The following is a 16,346-nucleotide window of genomic DNA, read 5'->3' as shown; positions in this document are numbered from 1 at the left end:
ATGAGGGATTTACCCAGTTGTTGTTAGTGACTTATGAAGCCAGTCGAAGTATAAGTCATGTTAAAGTAACACAATGGCTGCTTTTTTAGTGAAACGTTGTAATTTTACTATTTAAAAGGAGTGTTTGGTATGCTAGCACTAAGTGCTAACGCCTAGCCTAGCTGCTATAGGCCCAGTGTGAAATTAATATGGTTCATTTGATTGTTTATTACAGTTATTGTGTTGTATTTGGTTCATTCGGTGTGTTAGTGTTTCTGAGTCTGTTAGGGAAGCTGAAGTTAATTCTCTTCACAAATCAGTCAGTTAAAAACGGCCTCATTCTTTCGGTTGTAAGGTAATGAGCCGTCATTTTAGAACCACTGATTAGCTGCTGAAGCAGCAGGGTCGGCAACTTCAAAGGAGCCATTTTACCGCCATTAGCTGTGTCCCAAAACGTCGGCTGCATCTTTCGGAGGACCCAGCCTTCGCGGTCTACGTGGACCGAGAAGGCTGTGAAACTGGACGGTCTAGCCTTCAGATTTGCGTCACCGCTGTCTCGCGGGAGTTTAATAAACTCGGCCGTCTGCTCCTTGCTATTTAAAATATAACAGGACACTGGCGTAAATTCTCGACCGTTTAACGTTTATTGAGCTATGTGAAAATCCCGGAGGACCCACCGGATGGATTAATAAAGCTTTATTTAATCTAATAATCTAATAACTTTGATCTCAGCCAAACCGATTTACTCCAGAACAAATAAAACACAGAAAAAGGCAAACAATTACATTTTTAAGTTATCAGAGTGACTTGTATATCATGTTTAACCTGAGTAGCGAAAGAGCGGGGGTCTGAACCCCCCTCCCAGCTTGCCATCGAGCTGGTGGGTGACAGACGTCTCTGAAAACGTCGGCACACTTTTGCAAATATGCGATGTCTTGATAAACCAAGCAGATATTTACACCGCTACTTTCTCGCCTAAAAATATGTTAAAAGTTTATTCGGGGAAATGAAGGACTCATTTGTCGGCCGCATTTGAGACAGCCTTCGTCGACTGGCTGTGACATAATCGGCCTTCAAATGCGGCCTCCAGAGGATGCAGCCGACATTTTGGGACACAGCTTCTGACTGAAAGCCGGGAGAAAAAGAGTCACGTGCCTGTACCGGTGTGTTTTTGTGCTGTGGGTTAATTAACAGAAGGGAGAGAGAGAGTGAGGATGAAACACATAATATAAGAATAATAACATCTCTTAACAAGAAGTTTTTTTTAATTAGGTAATTTTAGTTTTTTAGTTAAATTTTAAGAACTGTTTAACAAACACTTGTTTGTGCAGGTTGTTTTTTTTTTTTTTTAAATGAAACCTACACCTGCAGCTCTGTTTAACTTCTCACTTTGTGAAAAACTAACGAAATATAAAAAAGTCCACCTTCAAATAAATAAAATGCAGCAGTGCACCATTAATATTATAAATATGATATGTAGATATTTAAAACAACAGCATATTAAATGATACTGTGTGCAGGTGATAATATTTTTAGGAAGCAGAATTTGAATGCAGACGAACTCAAACGTTGAAGCCTACAAAAATATCATCCAAGCTTTCATTTATGATTGTTCATGCTTTGAAATTGTGATGTCAGAATTTGATAAAGTGTGCAGAGCTAGGTGTAGCAAATCATTGCTTATTAAATCTACTGTGTTATCTAATAGCACCAAACTAATAGAGCTATCACATAACTGAGAAACGTGTGTGGCTTATTACAAATGGATGAAACCACATTTTACCTTAATGAAGACAGTAATCTTTAATAAGGTGTAGAAAAAGGTGAGTTGTTTGTTGCTGTGATAAACAAAGAAGTGTACTGAATCTTTTGGACTACACAGAGTGATGCAGTATTGACTGTGATGCTGATTTGAGTTGTCTCATTCTGTATTTTTGTGCTTTGTCTTTTGTTACACAGAGTGAAAGAGATCTTTGGTTTTGCCTTTGCTGGTAAGTAAACAGTGATTGTAACTGAGGGAGTATGAACCTGGCATTGCGTAGCACATTTGGCAACTTACATACAGTAGTTTGACTTTTTGTGATATGTTTCCATTTACTGATGGGCAAAAACACAAAGTCAGGATTTATTACCTGTAGCAGCAAAGCCCTCACACAGGACCTCTGACTGTCCCTGAAAATGTCCCTGAAGTTTAATAGCCCATTTATGTATGATTTAAATTTCTTATGGCTTATTGAATCCAAACATAGGTAAATGTCAGTTGTTCATTTTCTCCTTATGTTTGTGGATTTAAGTAGCAGACAAAACAATGAAAGTGTTTTAGGGGAGTCAGTATAAGTGGTTGCTCAAACACTTAAGAGCTGCACAGGTATTGATTCATATTGTCTCTCAAATTCTGCTGATGTGTTACATTAAAGTCAGAACACTGTAGAAGTATTTTGTACAGTTAAGCAATAATGAAAAACTAAGAGAACCAGAGGTGTGAGTGGACATTGTTAGGTACATTACAGCCAGTGTGTCTAATTAGTTTATCACTTATTTGGTGAATATAATGTGTTTTAAAATTTAATAGAAAAGTTGCCAAAAAGGTACACTGCAAAATACATAAATATTCCTAGCAACAGGTATAATGAAAGGACTTTTTAGTGTAAAAATTTAAGACATTTAATTTTAATTACAAAACATGGTGCACCTCTGCTATTGTAACATGTCAATATTTAAAACTATTTTAAGATTTACATATTCATATCAGACATGACGAGGTTTTCTGTTGCTTCTGATTTATATAATTATTTTGTATCTAACATTTTTAAAAGTTTTGGCTTTCACACTTTAGTAGTACTGACCTGTTGTAGAAAATGTTGGAGCCACAAAGCTTCTGTGTAGGAAATATTTGGTATATCCTGCACTTGTGCCAACAAATATTGGTGGCTATTCTTTATATTTCTGTAGTAATGAATGCTTTTATTACACTTGCTACAGCCATGTGAGACGCTGCAGTTCATTTATCGCCTCTTTAGACTACAGTAAGCTCATAAAGCCTTAAATAAATTAAGAATTTTACTAGTTAATTTATGTCACAGTAAATTGGATTGTGTGTGAAGAGGCTCAACAGTCTGAATCATCAAACAGTGATCTGATGAATTGTTTCCTTTCTCTAGACTGCTGATCTGATCGTCTCCAGTCTGGTAAGTAAAGGTTTGTCTGAGGTACAGTGCTGGGAAATGTTTCTCATTATAGGACATTCAGTTTAGTGGAGTGAGTCAGCACAGCTCTTGGGAATAATCAGATCGTAGAAAAGTCTGTGTAAACATTTCCAGACTTACAGATCTCTCTTATCATCATAGTACATTTTTAATTAGGCCCTAATATCGGCCATGCTAAGTTTATTGTAGATTTAGTGGAGTGTGTATTAAACATGCCCCATATTTGACTGAAAAATGTAGAAACTGCTGTTTAGGAGTCATCTGTCTCCAAATTTTTCATTTTGCCAAAAGTCATACTGAGTAAATTATTTTTTACTTTTATGTTAACGGCTCCCCAGACATTATGATATACTGTTGAACCAGGTAAGTACACACAGAAACGGGAATTTGAGACCTTTGGGCATTTAGGATCATGTGAGTTGAGTGCTGTGAAGTGTTTAAAGCAGGTGGTCTGAAACTGTCTGCTCTGACTTCATTGTGTGGGTTTAGCTTGACCATATAATGTTTATAGTAAGTTACTGTAGCACCACATCTTGGTTTACAGACTGTGTTTGTTTTTATTGTGTTAATAGAATGCAAAAATGTCCTTAGAAATGTTCCACCACCATATGATAAACATTTTCATTCAGTTGAATCTAATAATGTACTGTACGACTCTTCAGTGTGTAATGATATATGTGTTCTGTATTTTTCGGACTGTAAGGCGCACTAAATTCTAAGGCACATTAAGCCAAACAAAACAGATAAGTGAAACTTTATTCAACTCATTTACAATAACTCTCAAAATTGTTCAGTTGTAAGACATAAAATACAGAACAATACACTCACTTTTCAGGATTTATGGACTGATGAATGTGGATTGATCAGTTTGAAATCTGCTTCATAAGCATGGCTCTCAACAGGTGCCAGGCCCTTATACACACACACACCATATTATGTTGAAGCACAGTACGAATTACTCTACGAGGGTGCTGACTATGGTATCCATGCTCCGACAATACATCAAGTGGTGCTGCTTTGTAGCTTACCAAAGTCATACTAAAACATTTGACAGAGTGCCGTGTACCACATAGAATTGGTTTAAAATCAGTAAGCACAACCATACATAAGGTGCACTGTCTATTTTTGAGAAAATTAAAGGCTTTTAAATGTGCCTTATAGTCTGAAAAATACGGTAAAGCCAGGTTTATTGGAAGTGTGTCTAATTCCACTTTCTTTCTGTCTTACAGGTGACCTGCTGCAGAAAACCCTCTCCCTCTATCATTAACAAGCAATTCAGTCTGTCCTATCACTCTCCCTCTCCCTGCTCAATCTTTTTTGACAAGCCATTCTATCTTCTATCCATTCTCCGCCATGTGCTCTATCTAATTTGACAAACTTGAACCTGAGTTGAAACGCAATCCTGTGACTTGAAATCCAGTTTTACCAGAATCTAAGTTTTTGGAATTGAAGTTACCTGAACTTTGTCAGTCTGTATTCAGAATTCTGAGAGATCTCTGCTCTCACTGCTCCATCTTTCCTGTCGTTAAACTCTCTCACATCCAGTCATTTTTCTGGAAATCACAAGTAGAAAGTTAAAATTACAGTAGTAGAATTACAGTACAGTAGAACTCACAGTAGAAACTACTTACACAGCCCTACATTTGTCATTTTAATTTTGCATTACACTTTGGAATAAACATTGATTGGCTTACAGGTGCAATTGCTTTGATAAATTATATAAAATATACACCTCTTAAAGGTTTATTTGTAATAAGACAATCTGGTTATTTTGTAATATATACATTCAGACTGCTCTATTTACATAAATATTAAATTAGATTCAAATACATTTTTCAAGTCTGTTTCATTGACTATAACATTTGACTACAGTAAGTTTATACTAATATTATTTAAGGACAAACCCATTTCTATTACTCAGTGTAAGTATTGAGTTACAATTGTCATTGAGAAGCTGCCCTGAGGACCCAGACTTCCTGTTTCCTGACTGCTGCAGAACATCCAGCTGAAGAATCCTCATCGCCTGTCATCTGATCACCACACCACCACAGCTCCTTATATTTGCTTTAGATTTTAGATATCTCAAAGATTTACACAAAGTCTACTTCAAAGCTAAGAGTTTTATTATAGCCTGTTGATTGTTGAGATTTATTCTGCATATTACTTCACAGAAGTATAGACCTATTCATTAACCAGTCTGGTTAAAAAAAAAAGAAGTAATAATATACAGTTGTTGAAAAAGCTACAATAAAACGTTTTTAAGGATCTTTCAATAACTTTTATATTGAGTTTGTATTTAAGCCAGCCTTTTACATCAATTAAACGGTCATAAGAACACTTTACCATTTGTATAGTTGATCCATTTAATAGAAACTTGAGGAGTTTTTCAGTGTTTACAGGTTGAGTTTTGTATACATTTGTGTATAAATACATATAAGGTCCAGTTTGTACTTGCACAAAATGCCAAGGAAAGGTCAAAGGTCACAGTCCCAGAAGCTTAGATGGCAAAAGCAGAAGGAACAGGTAAATCTTTCTCAGACCGGTGAGCAGGTAAAGGTGTCTGTTACAAGTATTCCCAGTCCAGAAGTGCAGCTCAGCGTTCAGACGGCCGCAGTGTCTTATGCAGATGTGGTAAAGAGAGGTGTTTGCTCATCATCTGTGCCAAATGCTAAAGTACAACAGGTAATCCAGACTGAACCCCAGCTAACTGTGCAAACGCAGCATGATGGAGAAGCTCCAGGACCGTCTCATGTACAGGTTACAAACAGTGAAAGTCGTCCACGAGTGAGTAGCATCTGTGCGTCTCGAAGCCAGGCCAATGCTAAGTATGGAAAGTACCGGAATCAGCAATGCATGGCGAACAGTTTGGTTTTCCTGTCATTCTTACACGAGGATGAATTCATTACCAGAGCAGATCTCAACCGTGTGTTGGACAAAGGCCATGCCGTGTATTCAGATGCCAGAAAGAGGTTTGTGAACAGCGTGTTTCTAGCCTGTGATGAACTTCCCACTGTGATCATCAGCCGCAGACACGAGTATCAAGTCGACATGTCTCAGTTTGCTCTTTATGGCACATTTGACGGTACAGATCATCTTCCGAGCCTTGAACAGGGACTACAGTGTTTGGCTTCAGACATTTGCTATGCTTTGCTAGTCATGGGAGGAACAGCCATTGCAGTTTCCAGGCTGACTTCAGGTGAATACGCATATTTTGATCCTCACCCACGTAAGTCTACAGGAATGCCATTGTCGCTAAGTGTAAGTGGTGGAACTGCAGTTATGTTAAAATTCACACGTCTTAACGACATGATTGACAGGATCAAACGTTTGTACCGAATGTTTTGCATCGCACCAACCTGCACTTATGAGCTACAGCCTGTTGAGTTCCACAGTGAAAACGTTGCTGACCAAAGAAATGCTGATGAAAACAGACAAACAGCTACAACTGTTCCAGCACCAGCTTTAAATGAACCTAAATTTGAAACCCCCAAATCCACTGAGAAAACACAGAAAACTGTGGCCGACACTTTAGCTACTGAAGTGATGTCATCCAGAGTGGATTATTCAAATGAGCCAGCTGCTGAGCTGAACAATTCTGATTATTTAGAAATAGAAACCTCTGCATCTTCTGTAAGAGACACTCAGGTAATAAAAGATTCTGTTCCTCTGAATGATTTAAACACTGCCTCCTGTTTAACTATGACAACAGATGAACTCTCACATAAACTGTTGAAGCATAATAAACAGCAAAGGAGAAAGATTAGGAGACGACTGTTGGTCCAAGAAAAACTACCACAGAGAAGGGAAAATCAGAAAAAGAAAGAAAGACAGATGTACGCTTTTGATGAAAGCTTTAAGGCAAAGAAAAAAGATTCTAGCAGAAAGTCTCATGATCCTGATCACAGACAGAAGAAGAGTGTGTACAAAAATAATCTGTGTAAACTCAATGCTACATATAGAGAGAAACAGAGAGAACATTTTAGAAAAATCTATAGAGATAGTGCTAAAATTAGAGAGAGAAAAAGAGAACGTGTCATAAGGATGTATAAAGAAGATTCTTCATTCAGAGAAAAGCAGAAGGAACGTATAACAAGAACATATAGAGAATCTCCCATTTTTCGAGAAAAGCAGAAGGAACGTATGAGAAAAACATATAAAGAATCTTATAGACAATCTCCTATATTCAAAGAACAGCAGAAGGAACGTATAAGAAGAAATTACAGAACTTGTGCTGGATTCAGAGAGAAACATAAAGCTTACATGAGGTCATATGTTTCTAACCTATATAAAGAAAGTGTAGAATTTAGACAGAAAAAAAAATGTTACATCACTAAACGTTATGGAGAAGAGAGACAATTTCAGCAGCAACACAAGGACAATATGAGAGAACGAATGAGAGTAAAATATTGGAACAGTATTTCTTTTAGACAGATGCATAATATCAGATGTGCAATGAAAATAAAAAGAAAATATCGTCAGATGCATCGACCAGCTGACAGTTTACAGTGTCATCCAGAGAACACTTTAATGAATGAGGCCATATCTCGTTTCAGATCCAACATTAAGTCAGCACCATCTTATGTTTGTACTGTTTGTCTAAAAGCTTCTTTTCCTAATCAGGTGAAAATCTGCAAAAGAGAAAATTACTCAAAACACCAAATTGTAGCTCAGCAGTGTCTAACTGGTAAATTTGTTCATGTGTGTGATGAAGCATGTCATGATCACTGCAGCTTTCCTGTTGAGAGAAAAAAGGAGTATATCTGTCACACGTGTCACAGTTCCCTCAAAAGTGGACGCATGCCAAGACTTGCTGCTGTCAACGGTTTAGAACTGCAGGATATTCCAGCTGAACTGTGCGATCTCAACATTCTGGAGAGACATCTGATTGCCAAATGCATACCATTTGCTAAGATTATTCCACTTCCAAAGGGCAGACAGAGACTCATACGTGGTAATGTGGTGTGTGTACCATCTGAAGTCCAACAAACAGTTGACAGTTTACCGAGGATCAGAAGCCAATCACAGATCATGAGGATAAAGCTGAAAAGACGACTGTGCTACAAAGGCCATCAGCTGTTCCAGACTGTCACCTGGTCTAAACTCATTCAAGCCCTGCGTAAACTCAAACAAATTCATCCACAGTACACAGATATTATTATCAGAGATGATGCATTGCTTTGTGATCCAACGTTACCTGATGATGACAGCAGTGATGAAGCCAGCATGGGAAGTGATGATTATGATGAAGCAGATTTAATGGAAATTGACAACTATGAAAAAGATGCCCTTTTGTGCGAAAGTGAGTCTGAAAGTGAACAAGCTATTAATATGCAATCCTGTGATGAACAACCAGAGGAACAAAATCCTGATGAACCAGAAAGTGATTTGAACAATGGAGGTTTTGCTCTAGAAAGTTGTCTGCAGCCTGTTGACATTTCAGAAGAGATTCTCTGTTTCACTGATAACACATATTGTGTGGCTCCTGCAGAAAGAAACAATCCTGTTAGCTTCTTCAGAACTCCTCATTTGGAAGCCATGGCATTTCCTGTGCAGTTTCCTACCGGTCAGAATACACTGGATGAAAAGAGACTTCTTAAACTCACACCAAGTGCTTACTTCAAGTCAAGGCTTTTCAACATTGATGCAAGATTTGCTAAAGACACAAATTACCTGTTTTTCTCACAGTTTGTCACTGAAATACATTTGGCTAATTCCAGCATGACAATACAGCTAAGGAAAGGTAAAACTATGACCAAAGATGGACGCAAAATCACATCGGGAATGTTACAAAGTAAGACAGAAGTAGAGAAGCTGGTAAGAAATAAAGATGCAATCAGATTTATGCAGCCACTCAGAGGAACTCCAGCTTACTGGCAGAAAACTACCAAAGATTTATTCAGTATGATTCGTCAAATAGGAACACCTCAGTTCTTTGTCACTTTCTCTGCTGCTGAGATGAGATGGCCTGAAGTGATTCAAGCAATAAAGAGACAGCAAGGTGAAGAGGTTGATTTTGAAGCCCTGGACTGGTCAGAAAAGTGTGAAATTCTAAGATCAAATCCAGTAACCACCATGCGAATGTTTGATAAACGTGTTGAGGCTTTGTTCAGAGATTTGCTTTTTTCTCCTGCACAGCCCCTTGGTGAGATCATTGATTACTTTTACAGAGTTGAGTTCCAGCACAGAGGTAGTCCGCATATACACATGTTGCTGTGGATTCGAGAAAAGGTAGAAGCAGATGTGGATGATGACCAAACTGTCTGTGACTTTGTGGACAGATACATCTCAGCTCAACTCCCTGATCCAGAAAAACAACCTGAACTGCACAAAAAAGTCTCTGAACTACAAAAGCACAGCAAGAACCACACAAAGACATGCTTTAAGAGTGTGAACTCTGGTTGTAGATTTGGGTTTCCAAAACCACCATCCACAAGAACAATGATTGTGAGACAGGATGAGGATTCAGACACTGAAGCTGCAAAAGCCAAACTCAGACCTTTGTTGAACCTGCTGAAGGAACCTGAAGCTGCTTCCCTCACCATAGAGCAGATTCTGTCACGATGCAACTTGACAATGAATGAGTATGAACAATGCCTCCAGAACATAAACAAGAAAACAGCTCTGATTCTGAAACGTGACCCAAAGGACTGTTGGATCAACAATTACAACCCAGACCTGCTTGAAGCCTGGAACTCTAATTTAGATGTCTCATTCATTTTGAATGCCTATTCATGTGTAGAATACCTCTGTAAATATATAACAAAGAAAGAATCTGGCCTCTCTGAATACCTGAAGACAGTTATTGATAACTCTGGAAACAACATGGTCAATGAATGTGATGAAATGAGAGCTGTGATGCAGGCTTACTCAAAAAAGAGAGAGATCAGCGCACAGGAGTGTGTGACTCGAGTCTGTGGCCTAAAAATGAAAAAATGTTCCCGCAGTGTTGTATTTGTACCAACAGATGATAACCCAGTAAAAATGAGTCGGCCCATGAGCTTCCTGGAAAGCACAACACATGACAGCTGTAATATTTGGATGACAAGTTTGAGTGATAAATACAAATGCAGACCTGAGACCCCAGAATATGAGGAAATGTCGCTGGCTGATTTTGCTGCCCTGTGCCGGTTGGTGAGTGGTCCAAATGAAGGAAAAGATGTGCTTCCTCTTCTAAACCAGCTTGGATTTGTACAAAGGCGAAAGAATGATAAACCAGCTATAATCAGGTATTACCACTGTTCACAGGAAAAAGATCCTGAGCAATATTATCGTCGACTGTTGAGACTTTACCTTCCACACAGATCAGAGCAGGAACTGAAACCACAATGTTTCCAAACCTATCAGTCCTTCTACAACTCGGGTTTTGTGCGACTTCCATGTTCAGACCACAGTGAGTCTGTGAAACGGATTGTGAAAAGAAATAAAGACAAGTATGAGAAGAACTCTGAGGATATTGAGAGTGCACTGGAAGAGTTTGAACAAAATAGGGATGTTGTGATCGATGAATGGTGTAATCTTGCTCCTGAATCTGAAGTTGTGAGGCTGCAATGTGATGAGAATCTTCCTGAGAGACATTCTGATGATGAGAACGAACAGGAGAATGTCCCTGACTACAGTCGTCAGTCTGATGCTGTAACAGAGATCAGAGCCATCAGAGAACAACCTGCAGTAGATCCAGCCGTGGTACGTGTAATGTATCAGAATCTGAACCAGAAGCAGGCCTGCGTGTTCTATACTATAAGAGACTGGTGTATTCAGCGAGTTTGTGGTTTGAACCCAGATCCATTTTTCTTCTATATCAACGGTGGTGCAGGAACTGGAAAGTCACATCTGATTAAATGTATTCACTCTGAAGCATCAAAGATCCTGAGCAGACTGCCTGCTAATGCAGAAGAAGCTGACATATCAAATCCAACTGTTTTACTTACTTCATTTACCGGGACAGCAGCTTTTTCTATCAATGGCTCTACATTACATTCTCTACTGAAACTACCCAGGAGTCTGAAACCACCCATTCAAGGACTTGGTAACCAACTGGATGAAGTCAGATCTGAGCTGATGAATGCAGAAATTATTGTTATTGATGAGATTTCAATGGTTTCAAAACCCCTTTTTGCCTATGTGGATGCAAGACTGAAACAAATCAAAGGCACTCAGAGACCTTTTGGTGGAATGTCAGTTTTAGCTGTTGGAGATTTTTACCAGCTGCCACCAGTGCGACAGTCTAAACCTCTCTGCGTTTACGATCCAGAACAGATTGACCTATGGCAGGAACATTTTCAGATGATCACTCTAACCGAGATCATGCGTCAGAAAGATGATGTGGCCTTTGCAGAGATGCTGAACAGGATTAGAGTGAAAGAAAAGACGGATGAGCTTTCTCAGTGCGACAGAGATTTGTTGTCACAGGCTGTGACTGCACCAGAAGAATGTCCAACTGAGGTCTTACACATTTATGCCACCAACAAGAATGTGGAATCCCACAACACAGATACCCTGAAGAAGCTTCATTCAAACATCATAATCATCACTGCAGACGATTTCCAGAAGGATAAACGTACAGGCAGAATGGAACGAAGAGACAAACCATTTACAGGTGGGAGAAATGATTTACCTGACACTCTGAATGTTGCTGAAGGAGCTCGAGTCATGCTGACCAGAAACTTGGACACACTAAACGGTTTAGTCAACGGTGCTTTTGGTATACTGGTAAAGGTGGTGAGATCTGAAAATGATGGACACATAATCAAACTGGGGCTCAGAATGGACAACCGGCAGCCTATGAGACACAACCGCAGTGCTAATGCAGCATCTGATGATCTGGTTTACATTGAGAGAGCAGAGGAGAGTCTGAAGTTTAAAGGAGCGGTACGCAGACAGTTTCCTGTAAAGCTAGCATTTGCCTGCACAATTCACAAAACTCAGGGTCTTACAACACAGACAGCTGTAGTTTCAATGAAGAACATTTTTGAACCAGGTATGGCTTATGTTGCTCTCAGCAGGGTGACGTCTCTCAGTGGACTCTATTTGCAGGACTTGGATGAGAAAAAGATTTACTCCAATCCCGAGGTAACTGCAGCGCTCCAAACCATGAGACAAGCCAGTGTTGAGGAAATGATGCCTCTTCTTCAGGTCAGAGAAACAGCCAGCAGACTTGACACTCTTACACTGATCCATCACAATACGGAGGGTTTGCCATCTCACATCAGTGACATCAAGAGTCATCATGAAATGTGTTTAGCAGATGTTTTGTGTCTCACAGAGTCTCACCTCCAAGGCTCCTTTGTTGCAGACAGTCTTCATTTGGACGGCTACACCATGTTCAAACGCAACAGACATGTGTCCTACACAAACTTTCCTCACATGGCCAGCAGAAGTGGTGGTGGAGTTGTTGTGTATTTGAGGAATCATTTTCAGGTTCAGGTAAAACAGTATCTGCATAATGTCACTGATCTTGAGTTTTTAGTGTTGAAGGTTCAGGCTCCATTCCCTGCACTCATTGCTGTTGTGTACAGACCCCCTGACTACAGTTTGACACCATTCATGCAAAACCTGGTAAGTCTTTTAGATTCCCTTGAAATAATGGACTGTCACCCAATCATTGTGTGTGGAGATTTTAATGAGAACCAGTTGCAGAGTGGAAGAAAACAGATTCTGGAGCAGTTTCAGTCGAGAGGGTATTCACAGCTGATCACTTCTGCCACTACAGACAAGAACACCCTGCTTGACCTCATTTTTATTTCTCAGCCAGATCAATGTCTCCATTCCGGTGTTCTGAGATCATACTACAGTTACCACAACCCTGTGTTTTGTGTCCTGTCCTCGAGCCAATCATGAAGTCGTCTGGTGAGTTTTGAAACAATTACAGATCATGTTTGTTACAGAGTTTACTGATTGTAGAGTATGAAAAATATTTTTCATTGGAAAAAATTGTCTTCCCTACTCTGTCTGTAAGAAGACCCTTTCTTATTGCAATGTTATTAATCATGTCACCAAATCATGGCTGTACTTCATGCAGAGCCGGGAGATCTGCTTTCTGTTATCATGCACCTCAGATCTGAAATATACTGCATTAAACGGACATAATTTATTTTTTATTCTCATGTTTTAAATGACTAAATCTACTTATACATTTTTTCATGGATGTTAATTGTCATCTCCTTTTTTGATACTTTTTTTACTCTGACGTATGTATCTCAACAAACGAGATCTTCCCCTCCAAGATGCTTTCAAATATGAAATAGTAAATAAATAAATCACAGATAAATGCAGGTATTTATTATGGGTCACATGAATAAATACAGACAATTATATTTTCTTGATTATAGTAAATTTTGTAGAATCAAATGTTTTTTGGATGAATGAGGTTTTGCTTATCATGTTTTACAGGTAAAAAATGTTAAAAGTTTTAAACTATCTTTAGGCTACCAGAGATGTCTATAATTATACATTATGTAGAGAAAAACATTTTTACAGCTTACAGAATTTGTATAAAAACTGATTTAGAAGTACATGGAAAGTTTCTGCATCCATTTTCTGACTTGGCCTTTATCTGGGTGGGTTTGGGTTTGGGTGGATAAAGGCCAAGTCAGAATTCTCTGAGCAGCTGGAAAAAGCTGCTAATAAACAAAGACATCAGAAAGCGGGGGCTTTAGGTGTAGCCCCCGCTTTCTGACGCACTAATTAGATTTAGTAACTGACACCCCATACCAGCATTATATAGACACTTGGGGGCTGAGATGGGTGGGTGGGGAGGGGGGGTGGGTGGTGTTAAAAGCACTTTATGTTTTGTAGATGTATTTTTTTCAGACAGGGCACACACAGTCCTGTTTCCTTTGTGGGAAAACCTTCAAACTTCACCATCCTCAGCTGAAACAACAACATCTTAACACCATCTTCATGAACTGCTGAGCCAAACCTGATCCATCAGTGCTGGACTGCACAGATAACTACATGCCACACAGAGACTGCTGTTTTATGAACTGCCATACCAGTATGTCTTCAATGGAGAAGATGACACACCCATCACCTGACCTCCTGCCTGATCTGGAGACCATCATGATGCTGCCACACTACACACCTCTGAGACCATGAATGATGACTCCTACTGAGGAAACTGTATTTCCTGTCAGAGATGCTCAGTGATCCTCAGAGCAGAGAGAGGTATGATTCTTTATCTTTGATAAAAAATGTCAGTGTTTTTAATTCAATTAATTAATTAAAATCCTGTTTAGTGCATAAATAATTCCACACTCAAATGATTATACTTGTTGACACTTTTTGAGTTTTAATTCACATTATGGATTACAAATCTATGCTTTTTCTACTCTGTCTCTCTGTGCAGGTATTGCTGTCTTCTGAGTTCTTCAGTGTCCCAACTGAGACATTCAAACCTCATTGCAGAGCTCATGTCTTTCCTCACCATCATGTGAGTGTGAGATTGCTCTGGATTCTGGTTATGTGGCCTGCAGCACCTATAAGGTATTTCAACATTGTTCATTGCATAACTTATTTGTAGTTTTTAGGCCTTAACACAAATAAAATGTTCCTTTTTCTGTATTTTTTAGAACAAGCTCGTCCAGTGTGCCTGCATTCCAGCTTCTTAGACTCTACTCAAGTGGACAGAGTATCAGTGTTTGGCCACTCTTACAGACACCGACTTCTGTCAACTCACTGCTACTGATCAGGCACCTGACTCCAGGAAGACAGAGGGCTGCAAGCCTGTCATCGTTTCCAGTGTGGCTTTGTATTCTTGGGGTAGCATCAGATTTTTCCCACAAATATTCAAAGGTAACACTTATTTTAAGCGTAGTTATTAAGTCAAAAGTCTTCCCTTGTGTTAATTTTATTTTTTTTATTTGTTTTTGTTTTCTTTTAGATTTATGTGCAGTGATCGGATGTGGTGGAGCTTTGTTAACTGTGTGGAAAACATCTGTTTGTGATGATATTTACAATGAGGCTTTAAGGTGACAGTTTCCATGTAATTTCAATCCTTTTACTAAGCAAAAACATGTTTGCAATTAACATATTTTTTTCAGTTTTGTCTTTTGGATTTATGGTTAACATTCCTCTGTGACAGCAAATACTAAACTGGTCCAAGTAACCAGCATATCATTGGTCAAAGGCAAAAAGGACCACATGTCACGCTAGCAATGAATTATTGACTGTGTTTGTGTCACCAGATTTAACAAACAATATCAGACATATGAAACTGAACTCTGGATTAATGTGCAGATTTTTTTTGTGTTTTTTTTATTGTTGAATAATTATTTTGTAGAACAAACCCAATCTATTTACCCAAACAATGTAACTTGTTTGGGTAAATAGTGGATTAATATATCTAAGTCTATAAGTATAGCAAGCTGAATTCATACAGACACACAGCTCTAAATCCTGGATTGTAGGATGTACAAAAATGATCATGTGATTATTATGGACATTTAAATAACTATATCTATTGAACCATTACATGTATTCTTTTTAGAAATTACACAATCTCAAAATGTGAAAAAAGAAAGTGTTTAAGAGAAAAAATAATGTGTGTTTGTATGAATCCTGCCTTAGTATGGGGTGTCAGTAACTACATTAGTATAGAGTAGGTCTAACAGTGGTTTTCCACATCTGCTCTAATACAGCGGTCCCCAAACTTTTTTGCGCCATGGACCGGTTTATGCCCGACAATATTTTCATGGACCGGCCTTTAAGGTGTCGCGGATAAATATAACAAAATAAAACTAGTACCGGTACCGAAAAAAAGAAAATTTATTCATAACACACGTCAAAAGATCCAGGAAAACCGAGTAAACGATAAAAACGATAACAAAATAACGCTGAAAACCGATAAAAACCCTGAAAACGATACATTTCACACCTGAGCCTCATCTCTCGCGGCCCGGTACCAAACGACTCACGGACCGGTACCGGTCCGAGGCCCGGGGGTTGGGGACCGCTGCTGTAATATATATAGATAATGGGTCAGACATATAAAGTCATTTTGAAAAGTTCATAAAGGTCACATCCATTTATATGTGTTCCTCTTTATCATTTTATATCTGGTCACACAGCTGACTTGAGTTTTGATCAGAGTAGAACCATAACATTCATGCTAATGGTTCTGCTGTTTACAGTTACTTTATGATGGATTTCAGCCTGGTCACAGCA

General features: G+C 38.8%; 1 protein-coding gene and 2 long non-coding RNA genes across 3 annotated transcripts; all 3 read left to right on the top strand.

The window, feature by feature from the left end:
* Positions 1-1,812: 1,812 nt before the first annotated feature.
* On the top strand, positions 1,813-4,538 carry LOC146672459 (uncharacterized). The gene is made up of 3 exons (XR_014908281.1): positions 1,813-1,970; positions 3,141-3,167; positions 4,415-4,538. It is a non-coding gene; the product is annotated as an uncharacterized LOC146672459 (long non-coding RNA).
* A 1,369-nt stretch (positions 4,539-5,907) lies between these two features.
* LOC146672458 (uncharacterized) lies at positions 5,908-13,737 on the top strand. Its single transcript, XM_085400869.1, has 6 exons — positions 5,908-5,969; positions 6,095-6,267; positions 8,164-8,484; positions 10,150-10,316; positions 10,431-12,740; positions 12,933-13,737. Exons 1-6 carry the CDS (start codon positions 5,908-5,910, stop codon positions 13,020-13,022), a joined length of 3,123 nt encoding a protein of 1,040 aa, XP_085256995.1. The 3' UTR covers positions 13,023-13,737.
* Positions 13,738-13,824: 87 nt separating this feature from the next.
* On the top strand, positions 13,825-15,646 carry LOC146672457 (uncharacterized). The gene is made up of 4 exons (XR_014908253.1): positions 13,825-14,348; positions 14,530-14,666; positions 14,759-14,975; positions 15,064-15,646. It is a non-coding gene; the product is annotated as an uncharacterized LOC146672457 (long non-coding RNA).
* The last annotated feature ends 700 nt before the right edge of the window (positions 15,647-16,346 follow it).

The sequence above is a fragment of the Rhamphochromis longiceps genome, linkage group LG3, assembly GCF_057381845.1.
Source record: "Rhamphochromis longiceps isolate RC_006_pf linkage group LG3, R_longiceps_female_GT1.1, whole genome shotgun sequence".
NCBI lineage: Eukaryota > Metazoa > Chordata > Actinopteri > Cichliformes > Cichlidae > Rhamphochromis > Rhamphochromis longiceps.
This window is presented reverse-complemented; position numbering and strand designations above follow the sequence as displayed.